At 46.7% G+C, this 16,235-nt stretch overlaps 1 protein-coding gene across 4 annotated transcripts in view; it reads left to right on the top strand.

The window, feature by feature from the left end:
- The window catches only part of FAM107B (family with sequence similarity 107 member B), a 66,464-nt gene that overhangs the window by 35,127 nt on the left and 15,102 nt on the right, over positions 1 to 16,235 (top strand). The window contains exon 1 of one of the 4 annotated variants that reach the window (XM_084781800.1): positions 526 to 672. The exons of the other annotated variants lie outside the window; for them this stretch is intronic. Within the exon in view, the coding sequence (XP_084637926.1) occupies positions 645 to 672 (28 nt within the window). The 5' untranslated portion in view covers positions 526 to 644. Of the gene's footprint in view, positions 1 to 525; positions 673 to 16,235 lie in introns of those variants that run through there. 4 annotated transcript variants of the gene reach the window in all.

Here is a 16,235-nt window from a genome sequence, read left to right as displayed (position 1 = left end):
TATTAGCTACTCTCCTGGCTTTTCCTTTTTTTCCAAAGCCCAAGCTCAGTCAGTCAGTCAGTCAGTCCTGCGCCACGCTGAGGTTGTTTACCGCCCTGGGCAGAATTCCTGGCATATTTGAGGCCTTGCCCCTATTAATTTCTGCCAGATTCCCCAAGCCACAACCGGCCCAGTCTGTTTCACACCAGCACAATTCGCCTTCATCTCCCTGCCCTCTTGCTGACTGTGCCAAAGGCATTGTTGTGTAAGTCCGCTTAAGGCCAGCCGCTGTCCCAGGGCACTGCTACCTGGTTGGTGTCCCAGACTTTATGGCTTTCGGCTGCTATTATCTTGGCTTTGAGTTCAGCCTGACAACTTTGCCTGTTTGACAAATGTGAGATAACCCACCTCCCTTCCTTTAGTAAATACACCAATGGTGAGGATTATATTACTTGCACCTGATGATATAGGCCCTGTTTTCCAAGGCCGGTGGAAGGAATTCACGGGGGAGGGATGCCTGAGGGGTGGGGCAGTGGGAGGGTTAGGAGGAGAAAAGATAGAGAGGAAGCCAACTGCTGATTCCAGAACAGGCAGAGCCGGCTTCCCTGGGTCGACATGATCAGCCTGTGTGTGTGTGGGGACAAAGCTTAGAGAACAGGCCAGAGATGGCGGTCCGCGCAACAAGGCTGAGAGGTAAGGAAATCTCCGAGGGCAGTGGGACACCATGAGGGTTTGGAAAGGAGTCTGGGCTGGAGTGCTGGCTCTCCTTTTGTCCACCACGGGGACTTGGGGTTGAAGGTTCTGCCTCTTAGGGACAATCTCAGCCTCAATGCCACCCAAGGTGGGTCACATGCACTGAGCACAGCAGTGCCTACTCACCGTTTAGCTGGGCAGCTGGCTGATCCACGGTGCAGCTTTAGCTTATTTTTTCAGATCCTAAAGCTTCTTAAGCTAGTTTTGCTGTGTGGCCTTAGGGACCAAATCCAGGGCCTTGTGCATGGTAGGCAAGAGCCACAGCCCTGAAGTGCACCCAGTCCGTTCATTAAGCTCTCTCTTGCCCGTTACCTTGGCTCCATTTCTTTTTGTCAGCGAGGAAGCAGACCCGCGTCTCCTTTCCTCCATCCGTCTGTCTCTATGCCCGCGTCACAGGGCAGGAACCTGTGGCCTCACGTGTGGTTTTTGATACCCTGATCCTAGGGAACTTTTTTGCCCCTTGCTGACTATTGTCTTAATGGAATTTTGTGGGGGTTTTTTGTTTTTGTTTTTGAGGTTACATAAATGCGCTGGAAATGTTGCCCAGGTAAGGCTTTTGCCTAACATACTCAGCTCCTTGGATCACAGCGTTACACATATACAATTATTGTTCTGGCATTAAGCAGATATTAGTACTGGGCACAGTGGCCCTCAGCAGTCATTCAAGCACTGGGGAAGCTGGGACAAGATCACCTAGAGTTCCAGGGCAGCCTGGATTACAGAGTGAGTTGGAGGGCCTGTCTAGGCTGCATGAGATCAGACACAAAACAAGAGAAGTGCTGCTCCGGGGGGTTTGGCAGGTCTTCGGATTGCGGAAGGCCATGGAAACTTCCAGTTGAGCTGCTGCTTGCTGAAGGTCATCTCTTCAGAGCAGCTCATGTTTGGCTGTGGTGTTTCTGACCCAGGTGCCACCAGCTCCACTGTGTAACCTTCAACAATCCCCACTCTAACAGAAGAACCACAGACCCCTTTATCTGTGTGTGTGTAAGGGAAGGGGGTCAGAAAGATTATCTCGGATTATATTTGTTCATGGTGATATCAGCCTCTGCCCGCCATGATGGGAGGTGGAGAGCAGATTGGCTGAGAAAGTTTTGTTGTGGTGGTGGTTGTTTTGGTTCCATTTCTTAAGAATTTTTCCAAAAGTAGTGTCAGAAGTTTATTTAGAAATAAAAGAAGATGCAATGAACCAAATGTTCAAAATTAACTTTTAAATATTTTTAAAATATAGGGTGACTCAACTAATAATGTAAATTTCTTTTAAAAAACGTTTATCTGTAATCCCAACACTCCAGAGGCAGAGGTGGGTGGAGTGTTGTGAGTTCGAGGCCAGCCTGGTCTACAAAGAGAGTCCAGAACAGCCAAGGCTATACAGAGAATCCCTGTCTTGAAAAACCAAGGGGAAAAAAATAATTTTTAGTTTGCTTGAGTGTGTGTGTGTGTGTGTGTGTGTGTGTGTGTGTGTGCGTGCGTGTACGTGTGCATGTGAATGTGTATGTGTATGTGATGAAGTCACACCTTAAATTCTGGATCCTTCTGCTTCTACTTCCTAAGTGCTGGGAGTACAGCCATTTGCCTCCAAGCCTGGCTCTACCCCTCGCGTTTAGCTAAGTGAAGTGGGACATGATTTTCTGAGCTTCAGGTGGCTTCATGGAATCAGTTTAGTAGGTGAGCATTAGAAAAGGTGAAGTGATGGACATGTCAGAATACACAGTGGGTATTAGAAGCATGAGAAAGAGGCTTCTGGAACCTTGACGTCATCTAATTGTGGGGTCTGCCTGTGTCCCTTGTATAATGTGTCACTGTGTAGAGTGGTTTACACAGACACTTTGAAAGCCACTGGTCTGGGATATTATAGGTTTACCAAGTACTTCAGGGTTTGTCTAATTATGCTCAGGGGGAGGTGCTAATCGCTATGTATTCTTAGCTCTTCTCCGTTGCTAACTAGGGGCTCAGCATGAATGCTGCTTCTTGAGAATGTAAGGATTTGGTGGTTACAATGGCATTGTTTTATAGTGCCCTCCTCCCTTCTCTCTTTCCCACTGAGGTCTTTCAAGGCATCACAAGCCACATTCAGCTGAGCTCATTGTCACACGCAGCATGACACATGCAGGAAATGACCACTCACGTTGTAATTTTCAAATTGAAGTATATTTTCTTTTCTCCTAAGGGTGTCATTTTTCTTTCTCTACACTAAACATGCGGGTTCCAAATCCTTCATGACAGAGCCAAGGTGTGTGTCCCAAAAGGCAGGTATCTTAGAAGGGATGCGTGTGTGCGTGTGTGCGTGTGTGTGTGTGTGTGTGTGTGTGTGTGTGTGTGTGTGTTTGCACATGTGTGTGCACATGCACACAGAAGTGGACAGGAAGGGAAGGCAGATTAATTCTACAGGGATCAAAGAAGAGATTGTGGTAAAGCAATGGACAGGTAGGAATGAGAGCTGCCATCAGAACTGACAAGTGAGAGAGCTAAACTGGCAAATGACATAGATTTTTTAAAAAAAGAAACCATTTGTGACAGTATATCCCTATCAAACACAACAGTTTCTTATAGTGGCAATAGGTCCATCCTCCTTCAGAACCAACAGAGTTTGTAATTAATAATAAGGTTATTATTTCAGTACTGAGCATTCATGGATGAAATTAGGAACATCAGGGGCTGGAGAGATGGCTCGGAGGTTAAGAGCACTGACTGCTTTTCCAGACGTCCTAAGTTCAGTTCCCAGCACCCACATGGTGACTCACAACCATCTGCAGTGTGATCTGACACCCTCTTCTGGTGTTCGTGAAGACAAAGTGCTCATGAATACAAATAAGAAATAAATAAATGACAGAAATGGGGAAAGTCAAGTATGCTCACTTGTTTGTGTGTTTGTTCCTAACACAGGGTCTTGCTGTATAGCCTAGGCTGGCCTTCTGTTTATGGTTCCCTCCTCGCCTCATTCCTCCCTTTTTCCTCTGTGGTGCTGAGGCTAGAACCTCTGGCCATACGCAGCTAGGCAAGTGGTCCACCAGTCCCTGGCCGACTTTGTTAACACACGTGTGCATCCTTGTCTTTATGTATTTTCTAACTATAAACTGAGTTTTAATGCTGTTTTCTCAAATACTTGGAATCTTATTCAGTATGATATTTATAAGATTGTAAACCAGAGTGGAGAATTTATTTCTAGGTTTTGCCTTGACAAAAGAATTGTCTCATTTTTTTTCCTGACTTTTTTTTTTTTTTTGCTATATTTTACTTTTAGCACTTGATCTCTTTAAGAAGGTAGAATCATTTTCTTTTCTTTTTCCCACAAGGGAAGTAGCTAGCTGTCATGATACATGTCTTCTTTGTCAGAGAATTATTTTATAATTGTTCGTCCGGAAGCAATTCATGAGTTCCTTTATAGCCAGCCCAGCCAGTAGTAAAGGACAAGTTTGTGTTGTGACTGCACTAACGTGTCCATATCCTTATCTGTGTAGTCACCAGTAGTCCCTGTGTGTACAGATTTAAAAAACTGTAGGTTCCGTTAAAAGTAAGCTCTGCCTCTTGCGACAGGAACTGTGAGAGAAGTCAGAGGTGAGGGGAAGTTTCTGCAGGCTGAGTTATTGGGTAATGAATCCTGTGGCAACAAAAGAAATGGAAACATATGCAACTTGGGCGGCTGCCGGAAGGCCCGTGGATTTTCCATTTCACGAGGGAGGGCATGAGGCGCAGCCTCAGATGAAATGCTAGCCGCTCTTCCACTCATCACTGTGGCTGTTTAAAAGGTTTCTTTAAGAGTCCAGCGGTGCACGCCTTTAATCCCAGCACTCCGGAGGCAGACGCAGGTAGATCGCCGTGAGCGCGAGGCCAGCCTGGTCTACAGAGCGAGCTCCAGGACAGCCAGGGCTATTATTACACAGAGAAACCCTGTCTCGGAAAAACCAAAAGCAAAACCAAAGCAAACAAAAGGCCTGTTTAAGGATGACACGTTTGGACTCAGTTGAAATGGGCTGCACTATTGTTAGACCATCACAGATTGCTTGCTGTGCCATGAGTTGCCGGAGTGACCAAGCCGATAGGGATGTGTTGGTTCCTGGGGCCAGAGTCCTAAAACTGTGATCAATGTGGGCTACATTCTCAGTGGTGGGAGGATGGTCGGTGTTCTCACATACTTGTGTGTGAGGTGGAGCAGGGGAGTGACTGAGCCACTGTTCTACTGCTGAGAAAGGACGCCAAGACCGAGGCAACTCTTAGGAAAGAACAGATTTAACTGTGGGCTTGCTTACAGCTTTGGAGGTCAGCCTGTTATCCTCATGGAGAGGAGCAGGCCAGCAGACCAGAGGGCTGCATCTTGATCTGTAGGCAGACAGGGTGGGGGAGAGGGAGAGGAGGGAGAGCAAAGAGAGAGAGAGAGAGAGAGAGAGAGAGAGAGAGAGAGAGAGAGAGAGAGAGAGAGAGAGAGAGAGGAGAGAGAGACAGGGAAACCCTGGGTCTGGCTTGAGCTTTTGAAGCCCCAAAGAGTAGGTGTGACCTTGTCGGAGGTTCTGCAGATCTGAACTCAGGTCCTTAGGCTTACGTGGCAAGCATTTTCACTCACTAAGCCATCTCCCAATCTGAATTTTGGGTCCTTAAGTTTTCTAGGCAAGATTCTACTATTGAGTCAGAATGCCCCAGTTTTGGAGAGTTTTCTAGAACAGAGAGCATCCTTCTGATTCCCAAAGTGTAAAGGTCTTCATGCTTTGCAGACACGATGGCACCTGAGGTCTGGCCATTTAAATGCGGGCCACTTGTTTCTAGGCTCTCACTGTTCTCCGCTCCTTGCTTGCCAGGAAGGCAGCTGCCATTTTCCTCAGTCTGATTAAAAAAGCTCTCCGTGTTAACCTGTGGACAGACAGCCCACGGCCTAAGTGTGGCCCCTCTAAGTGTGAACCAGCTTCTGGACTGGGGTGTGTGGGGCTGGTGGCTGCGGGCAGTGCTTACAGGATAGCGGTTTTCTCTGGGAGCCAAGGGGCTCTTGTTTTGGCTTTCCCTGTGGCTCCTCAATGCAGCCTGTGGGAAAATGGAAAGTCCTGGGGTCTTAGAAAGCCAAGCCTCCAGAGGGAGGTGAATAGTGTGCAGGGTTCATGCTGAGGCGTTAGAGTTGGAGGCATTTACACCCCTGTTGTGTTCCGTGCCCACACTGACTACTAATGTGTTTACATTTGCGCGCCTGCCAAACCTCCTTCCTGTACCAAGGGGCGTTTCCACAACCGGTGAGGCTGAGGCCCAAGAGTTTCCGTTCGAACCTTCCTTTCCTTCTGACCTATTCCAGCTTTTGGCACGGGTGCCGTGGGCTCTACATACTCAGAAGGCATCTATTGCTCCTGGTTCCCTCTCAGCTTTAGAGCTGGGGTCCAGAGCTAAGGGGAGGGAGGGAGAGGTGGTTGAGGAGGCCCAGGGGACTTCTTTGCCAGGACACTGTCACGCCCATGAAGACAGGTGAGTTAAGTGTATGTTAGTTTGTCCAGCCACCGACATGAAACATCACAGGCTGGGTGGCTGGCCTAGCAGGTGGTTGTAGTCTTCAGTTCTGGAAGGCTAAGATTAAGACTCATGTTGTGTGGGCTCTTGGTGAGGGCTATCTCTGTGACTTCACCTTCCTTCTATGTCCTGTCATGTTGGGTTGTGATTTGAGTGGACAGGAACCTAGGATAAGCTCTGATCTCTCTTTTTAGAAGAATTATTATTTTTTTATGTGTCTGTGTGAGGGTCTATATGAGAGTACAAGTGTCCACCTAAGCCAGAGGAATCCTATCCCCTTTGGGCTGGTGTTATGAGTGGTCATGAATGACCTGCCTGTGTGGTGAGAAGTGAATCAGATCCTTGGCAAGAACAGTTCATACGTGCTCTTAACCACTGAGCCATCACAACCCTCTTCATTCCTTATAAGGATGCTAATCCTGTTATATGGCTCATGACTTCCTTTACGCCTTACCTTCCAAAGAACTCAACTTCAGGCGTGGTCACTGACAGGTAGATTGTAGACCTAGCTATTCCTAATTTGGGGGGAACACAATCCATAACTGTATGTGGGTGAGGCTGGGCTAATTCTCTACCTGACAGCTACTGCTATCTCCTTTCCACAGCTGGTGTGCTGGCTTCGCATGTCCCCTGGCTTCCTCTGTAGTTAAGTTGGTCCTAGAACACTGTTCTAGACACCAAGAAAAAGAAAACTCAGGGTCTTCTGGGAACGCTTCCCTGCAGGTGAAGAGCCAGTGCATGTGGCTTTCGCTGCATTTCCTCCCTTCCTTCTGTTTCTATAGAGGGCGGTAGAGGCAGGGTTGGACATCGAGGAGAACCCAGGACACCTACGAACTCTGTAGGAGCTTTGACTTATGGCTAGCAGTTTAGTGTGGGCTAAAAAGAAGCTCATTGGCCTCAGCTCCCTGTAGGCATATTATTGGCACCCCAGGGCATCTCACTGGTAGAGTCTACAAGGGAAATCTTCTGGAGCTGATAGGAGCCATTGTTTTAAGATCTTGTCTCTAAGCCTCCCTATATTTCCCACCCATGGGGCTCACATTGGTGTTTCATGTCAGATTTCTTATGTGTGTCTATCTGAGCTACTATACACCGGGAACCATGTCTTGTTCACTTCCAGGTCTTTAGGGCCTACTTCTAGTGTATGGCGCATGCTCAGGAGAGGAACACGGTAATAAGTGGTTGGGCAAGCTCTCTAGTTGTGGCCTCACTGCTGGCTCTGGTTTAGTCTTCCTACCTTTCTTTTAGTGTCCTCCATAACAAAGTGGCAATTTATTGTTCACAGAAAACCCCATGAGGCAGCCCGAGGAGAGGTAAGTGGGAAAACAGACTTTAATTAGATGTATCTGAGCTGTGCAAATAGCTCTTCCTAGGGGCTTAGTTAGAGACAAGCATCTTCTAAAGATGTAGGCGAAGATGTGTCCCTCTCCACACTAATTTCTCACTGTGGAAACAGAAATCAGGTACAGTTGCTGTATATTTTCATGACTGTGAAACACTTTAAGACATCCAGAAAAACACATAATTGCAACTATTGTCGCTGGCATGCAAGTTTGTTCTTGATAATTGTGAAAAATGAGCCTTTGAATGTTGAGTGGTTTGAAGGTAGAAGGCATTCTTCTGTAAGTTCACAGCGTGGTTGAAATGCAGACTTTCGAAATGAAAAGTTGAACACAGTAGAATAAAAGACTGTTGTTTTATGAGGAAGGACAAAGGTAGCAAGCTTGAGATAAGGTTCTGGACCTTTCATCCATCTTACCCATAGCTTACTGAACTGAAAGCGTGTGGAACACTGTTAGCCAAAGCCCCCAGCAACACATATGGACTTCTGGAGGAGTGGCCTCATTGAGTTGTCATCAGGCCAGAAGAGCCTAGCTTGCTTTGGAAGGGCAGGGCTGGCCTCCTGCTGGGATGCAGGATCTGCTGGAGCCACTTGGGATCGGGGCTCCATTTGGGCTGGATCTGATGGACAAGAGCATCTTCATGTTGTTTAGGGAGGAAGCAGAGGCTGAGAGTTTACTCAGCAGCCACCGGTGTCAGTGAGGAGATGCAAGCGTGGCTGGCATCCCGTTTTGCACCTTCCCCATGTTCTGATGGTGTCTGGTGTCTCTGAAGCTCGCTCTTCCTTCTCTGGGTGTCAGTGGGCTGACTGTCTTTTTTCTTCCTTTCAGAGTGTATTATGTACATTTTATCCTGAATGCTGAGGCTTTGGAAAAACCAGGTTTCAGTAGGACCAGATATAAGGCAGAGGTGGGTTTCTCAAGTGATGGGGTCTGAGAGATGACTGATTTTGAACACTGTAGTTGCTTTACCTCAAGGGGAAAAAAGATGGGGAGATTCTACTGACTTTGTACAGTCTTAAAATTGAGCAGGCATGGGCTGGAGAGATGGCTCAGAGGTTAAAAGCACTGGCTGCTTTTCCAAAAGTCCTGAGTTCAATTCTTAGCACCTACATGGTGGCTCACAACCATCTGTAATGAGATCTTATGTCCTCTTCTGGCGGGTTAGCATACATGCAGGCAGAGCATTGTATGCATAATAAATAAATAAATCTTTAAAAAAAATTGGACAGGCTTCTAGAAGTATATAAAACTGTCATGCTATTATTAAAGTGTATTTCTAATTTAAATAGATTTTCAAACATGCCATCTGATTATCGATCATGATAATGGTGGTATTAGTTACGGCATTAAAATAACTTCAAATCAGGAGATTAGCTTTGGAAAATTTGAGACAGCAATTGGAAGTGAGTGAGGTACCACAATAAACTGAAGTGTGAGCTCAAGGCTGGCCTTGGGCTTTAGCTCCTTGGGCCTCTGTTTCTTCTGTAAGGGCAGGACAGGGAAGCAGAACAGAAACTGCAGAGGTTTAGCCATTAGGTCATTTGAAGGTCAAGCCTCTTGTTTGAATCCCTTTGGTGGGCTGAGGCCAGTCATGAATGCTCTGCATTAATATTAAGCTTTTAAAAACAGGCGTGTTTGATGCTTTGAAATCAGGCCCAGCAGGAAGTTTCTTCTGGTCTGTGTAGCTTCCTTCTGCTCAGGAATGACCAGGCCCCAGTCTGCCCCCTTCTCGGTCCATTCCCTGTGGAGCTTCCTGAAGGGAATGACTGGGGTGTGTGGCAGAAGTGCCAGGGAAAGCCCCTTCAATCGGGATGAATTGTGATTCCCTTTTCCTCCCAGCTTGACTTCTGTGAATACAGAGCGGCGTGGTATAAATATTTAAGCATCACATTAATGTTCAGATGAGAGAATAATGCAGAAACCAGAAGAATCAAAATAAATTGGTTACAATTTGCATAACTTTAAATGCAGTAGACCTTGAGGCTTGTGGACAGTGCTTCTGGGCTGGCCCCGTGGTCACTGCACCCACCATAGCAGGCAGCAGTGTTACCTTATCTGTGCATTTGGTAGGGAAATTGCTGATGGCGTGGACTGGGATTTAATAATGTGCACTTAGGTGTAAATCTCTCTGTGTAGTCCTCAAAGGTGCTGCTGGGAGCACTCACCTGCACCTGCACCAGTGGGGATGCCAGCACTAGTGGACATCAGTAACTTCACAACTGAGAGCTAGCAAACTGGGAGATGACCTGATTCCCGAGATGCCTTGCCCTCCTCATTTACAGCAGAGCACAGAGCAGGCTTCCAAGCCCTAGTTACAGAGAGAGAGGGCTGTTAGTGCAGTGAGCTGTGTCTCGCTAACTTGGTAGGCGATTCCCCCAAGCTGCCTCAGTTTCCCCATCTGTATAAGAATTCCATTTACGATCCCTCAAAGGTTGGGAGGCACACAGCACATTTGATGGAAATGCAGATTGCTGGCACATCTGGTCTCCTGTGCTACTGCAGCTGTTGCTCTGGGGTTCAGACACTGCAGGTCCATGCTAAGCTTGCCTGCACACAAATGCACTCAGGACAAAGGGCGTGCTAGAATCATGCTTTCTCCCCGTAATGCATCATGAGATCCAGCATGGCTGTGTTCACTTCTCTGGGCCTGGGGTTATGGGCTAGTCTCAGGTCTGCCTGCAGTGCTCCTGCTCACAGGGCCTCATGGCTGAGCCTCTCCCAGAGAGGGCAAGCTCAGAGGTACCCTTCCTCCTGGGTGGTTCACTAATGCTTCTGAGTAACCTTGGACAAAGAATGGCTCTTTTCTATTTATGTTTTAGAATTTACTTGCCAGCTTCCTTATTGCAATTCAAAATGAAAACAATTTCTTTTCCGTGTAGTAATGGAGTAGGTGTGGGTGCTTTCTTTCGGAAAGTGCCAGCTGCTCTGGATGCACCCAGTGCCTTTACCACTGGGTGACGCTATTAGACCAGTGGAATTGAGGGCCCTTGAACTTCAGACTTCTTCAAAGTTCTTTATGCAGGAGAAAAGGAAACTTCTTCAGTCTAAAGTGCACGCTGGCCATCTCTCAGATGGGATGTGATGGGTCTAATTTATCAGTCTGAAGCAATTTTTAAGGCCAGTGAGTATAGGGTAATCAATTATTAACTAGATCATTAACTAGCAACTGAAAGGCTCGGAGGTTTGTTTAATGTGCTGCATATTAAAACTAGTTATTTCAGGGGAACATTTATATGAACTGATGTTTTAATATTTATTTCGCACCTGACACAAATCTGATTTCCCTTTTGATGGACAGAACCTTGTTGGTGGCTTGCACACGCTGATGGATGTTTCAGCACACCTTAAGCTTTCAGAAGACGGGGTGAGGAGGCTGGTTCTGTCCTTCCCTCATATGGCTCTCGGGGACTGAACTGAGATCCTCAGGCTTGGTAGCATGTGCCTTTTCTGCTGATCTGTTCTTCAGCCCAGTGCTATCCATGGACCTTTAGCGAGGACGTTATTGAGCTGTCTTAAGACAAAGCAGAAGCTATTACTTGGGAGAATGAAGATTGGCTTCCCTGTAGAGATGTACAGCAAATAGAATTCTTCTAGAACATGTGCTACGCACATGAGCTCAATTAGAGAAGGGATTTGCTCAAAGCTTGTGTTTACCTGGCCTCCTTGGTTCTCAGCTTCTTTTGTTAACCCAAGGCCCACCTCCTAGGCCTAGCATGAATGGTACCTGGTCACATTGAGTTGAACAACGTGCGACTGATATTTCTGAGGACAAGGGATGTGGAAGAGTCAGGCCTCTCCTTTTCTGGATTAATAGGAAGGATAAGAAAAGTTCAGAATAATTGTAGGATCCTAAGAGAAGTATTTGCAATGTCCTAAGGGCACATAAAGAAGAGACACCAGAAGAACTATTGAAGATGAAACCGAGTGAGGTTAGTGACGCCATCGCATATTCTGGCCCCTCAGTGTGTGCCTCATCCAGTCAGCACATTGTTATAATGGCCCTTGGGGTGCTGTGTGGGCCTGTGGAAAGCCACGTGGAGTAAGACCAGAGGTGTAGCAGGCCTACTAGGACTCAACCAAGGACACAAGTAGTTGTTAGCCCCAGATGTCTAATAGACAGTGTCACAGTGTGGCTGCTTATGCTTTGTGTGGCTTAGGCAAGAGACATTGTGCTTAAAGTGGGCAGGAGTGATGATGGAAGTGCCCAGGTCTCTTCCTGCTGGGGTATTAGAGTCTGTCCTTGCCGGCATGTGCGAGAGATGGTGTGGGAAACTAGCCTCCAGGCCAAAGGAATGTCTAAGTGTTAGATCCCTGGAAGCAAGGGAGCACCAGCTTAAACCTTCCACAGCAGTTCAGATGAGAGGGAGGAATCCCGTAGGATATCCCCTATGTCATTTATGGAGAGGAGGAAAGCTCTGAGCTAGGTCTTTGCGGTATGTATGCAGTTTTCATTGTACTGAAGGGTGGAATTATATGTGGGAAGAAAACAAGTTACTTTCACTTTACTTCTTTCTTTGGTCCAGCCGATCTTTCCTGGTGTTTCCTGGACCTCTGCCCCATGGATGAGTCCCCTACTTCCTTTTCTTACTCCTCCTCCCCTACCTGGCAGGAAGTCCAGCCCTATGGTCTCCCTTGCTCAGCCATTGGCTGTAAGCTGCTTTATTGGCATATAGGAGGACAATTGGGAAGTAAAAGAGTTTATACAACACTGAGACAGGAGATTCTTACAAGGCTTACAACCAGCTATGGGGGATATAGAAATCTGCATTTGAATTACACAATAACCTATGCCTACACCAGGCAGCTGTGCACTTTCTCCTGAGGTGACAGTGATGCATTCTTTGCTTGTGGACTTTTTGATCTGAGTAATTTAGTTGGCATATTGGGAGGAAGTGTGGTCAGGAGAGATGGAGCCCAGAGAAGAGCTGATTGCAAGATTTGGGATGAGAGATGAAGAGGGAGCCAGGCTTCTGGCGGTAAGAGGATGGTTTCAAATACATTGATGGAAAAGTATCCAGGATGGATTGGCTCTCCATGGAGGCTCTGAGCGGACCCTGTCCAAGACAAGTGTGCAGTAAGGAAGTTAGACAAACACAGGGTGGCTTCAACCAGTGGGAGGCTGCTGTGGACGTTGTACAGTGGACAGCAGCTTTAGCCTGGGTTTGCCTGCATGATTGCTGCAGCAGTGAGAGCTCGTAGGTTGAGGTCTGGGCTGGCCTGGCACTCCTGAATCTAGGCAGCGTCCAGTACGGCTGTAAATAAAGAGCGAAATGAGGCTGCACAGTTGGGCCTGAGGTGGGTGCTGAAGCCCACAGTTGGAATTTTAGAGTCAAGCTGGGAAAGATGGCAGTGGTCCTCTAGTCCTTTAGAAGTGGCTCATATTGCAGAGTGAAGGGAAGGTTTGCAGTGTCCTCAGATGCAATTGTCGGGGGTAGGGTGTAAGGCTCTGGACCTGTTCTTGGACACCATTGTCATTGAGGGCCATGAAGCAAGAAAAAGCTTTGGTGTAGACCCCAAGTAGACTAGCTTCCAAGTGCAGCAGATGGTCTATAGCTTCAAATGGAGCGCGGGCTGAGAAGACGCTCCCTCCAAGGGAAGGCAGAGGCCAGTGAATTCTGAGGATGTTTCTCTGAGAATGTTTCTTGATATGACAGGAAGGAGCTGGAACTTGTGCAATGTTACTGAGCGGTGGAAGAACCACATTTGTTGTCTTAGATGGGTTTTTTTTTTTTTGGCTGCTTCATGGATCATACTCCTCATGGATGGACCTTAAGGGCTATGAACATAGGATCTTTCATTGGCCAAGGGGCACAACCAGCCCCCAGAGGACAATTGGGAAGGAGGATGTGCTTTCGTCAGGGTTTCTATTGCTATGACAAAACACCATGACCCAAAGCAAGTTGGAGAGGAAAGGGTCTATACATTATTGAAGGAAGTCAGGACAGGAACTCAAACGAGGCAGGACCCTGGAGGCAGGAGCCAATGCAGAGGCCATGGAGGGGTGCTCTTGCTTACTGGCTTGCTTCTCATGGCTTCCTCAGCCTGCTTTCATATAGAACCCGGAACCACAAGCTTAGGGATGGCACCACCCACAGTGGGCTGAACCCTCTCCCATAGATCACAAGTTGAGAAATTGCCTCACAGCTGAATCTCATGGAAGCACTTCCTCAGTTGAGGCTGTTTCCTCTCTGATGACTCTAGCTTGTGTCAAGTTGACACAATACCAGCCAGTACAGGATGCTTGCTAAGGCTCTTCCCTGGGTGATAATTCTCTGAGTCCTCAAACTCAGCCATGTGCTGGCCTAATCCCTGATGAATTTCTATGGTTGATAACCCTGTCTGTGCTTTTGAGCCTTAGATGCCACTAGGAAGGCTGTGGGTATATGGCTCTGGCTTCTTGTCTTCATCACACTGTGCTGTGTGCTACTGTTCGCCAGGGCAAAAACACCATTCTCCACTGTCATGTGCACTGCAAAGAGTTAGAGTATATTACAGTCTTATCAGTGCACTCTAAGCTCTGCAATTGAAACATCTGAGTCACATCCTAAAGATTCTCTCATAGCCTGGCATGTGGGTAGTTTTTATGTATTTATTTTCTTGTGATCTTGCCCATTGTACCAAAGGCTTCTCCCTACCTCTGAGTCACACCCCAGCCAAACGCTGGTATCTTTTTATTTTCCTTGTCTCTTTATATTTTGTCTTCAGACTTTTCTAAAGTTGTCTGAGTGTCCAACTTCCTCTCTAAACTGGCTTGCTCAGTAATTGCTATCTTTTACGTTGGCTTTGCGCATATAGTTGGCCAACTTAAGACGGAGCCTGCTTTTGGCAATGATGGGTGTTGAGTGGCAGAGGGGATCCAGTTGTGTTCCCTGCTAGTGTTCATGGAAAGCAAACTTTCACTTACTAACTGGCAGCATCACTTTCTTCTGATGAAGCCGCAGTGGGATTTGGGACACCACACTGACCCACTGCTGTTCTGAGTCTCTGCTTCCACCCTTTTCCTTCGTGAAGCCACTGTATATACTTGAATGGCTTGTGGTTAAATGGTAGTATAAATCCACAATAACACCAAAACTCAATCTTAAACACACAGGCCTAGTAAACTTTCTGTGTGATGTCAGCCGCATGGAATGTAGGCATGTAGACTATTACAGTTGCTGACAGCTCATTGCCTATCTGCTTATGCCCTTTGTGTAGGGTTGCATTGAGCATTACACAAACAATGCTCTGTGAGGATCTCCACTTGTTTCTCTTTGGAGTCCCACCAACTGGCAGTTAATTTGTATTCCACAAGATATGTGGGAGATTAGATAAATTGCAAACTAGACTGGGCATACTATCCTTGTTTTTCTAAAAGTAAGACCTTTTATATTTCTGTCACTGGCTTATGCTCAGGACATGTATTCATGCTCAGTGGGTTACCAAAAAGCCTGAGAGAGAAGGCCACTTAGTGTTAGAGACCAGGCAGAAGCAAGGAGATGGAAGGGTTCTCAGGGTTTTCCAGGCCTTGGGATCCACCCAGTGCCTGGCCTATCAGGGATTTTCTTTCTCTTCTTTCTACCTTTCTGTCCCCTCTCTTTCGCCCTTCTGTGTCAAGATTGGAATAATGAACAGATTGGGCTCATCCATATTAACTTTCTGTTTCTACATCAAACTTCTAGGATATGGTCATCATCTGTTTTGCTAGCACCCTCATTAATGGAGAGGTGGATTGTTGAACTGGTGTGTTGAGGCATGGGTGGGCACTGTTGGATAGTAGAGGGGTTCCACAGTATCTCATGCTTAGAAGAGTCCACAGCTGTGGATTGTTAGCTCTGTTTTCCAGTTAAGTAAGTTGAGATGCAGGGCAAGCCGTTTAAACAGAATCGTATAACTGCTGAGTGACCTAAGCAAGGGCATGTCCAGGACTCACTGGCCCTCAAGCCAGTTCTTTACCACTGTTTGTGTACATGGATGGACTTATTTTGCATGTTTTGTGTAACATTCAATGGAACCTTATGGAAAGTGGTTAGACAGGCGTTGGGCTGGAGGCAGAATAAAAGCATCCCAAGGTACACTGTGGTCTTAACATGCCTCCATGTTATGCTTTTAAGGTTAGATATAGGATTACTATGCCTACATGTCTAGTGAGATGAAGGCCAAATTATAACAGCATTGTAACAACAAAGTGATTTTTAGTTGATAGTCTCAACAGTAGTGTTATATAAGCTGTATTTATTGAGGCATGTTTATTATGCCCACAGAGAAGGGCATGCACCAGAAAGTGCCATTTGATGAGCCTTCAGAGGGAATACCTTGTGTAGCCAGTTAGCACATGGTCCATCATAGCTCAGAATCCCCCTTCCCTGCTTCATGTCTTCTCTTCACCACCCACTCCTAAGATAACATCATCCTGATATCAAACAACGAGTTGTTTGCTGTATGCATAGAGCTGTATGCTCAGGTGTTTTGGTACCATCAGTACCTGGTTGGCTCTGTCGCTGGTCCAGGTCATCGGGCTATTGGTCTGCACTCTGATCTGGGTGTTTCTTTCTTTCCTTCATTGTGCTTTCCTCTTTTCCCGTCTTCTAAATATAAAGTATGTGCCTTGTTTAAAAATACACTTGGTGTGGAGTGGGGTGGGGTGGGGGTGGGGTGGGGAATGAAAAAAAAAACCGATGAGAAAACGAGTTTGGACAT

Source organism: Acomys minous (genome assembly GCF_964271855.1).
Source record: "Acomys minous genome assembly, chromosome: 5".
Lineage (NCBI taxonomy): Eukaryota > Metazoa > Chordata > Mammalia > Rodentia > Muridae > Acomys > Acomys minous.
The sequence above is the reverse complement of the archived record's forward strand: the minus strand, read 5'-3'. Positions and strand labels throughout refer to the sequence as shown.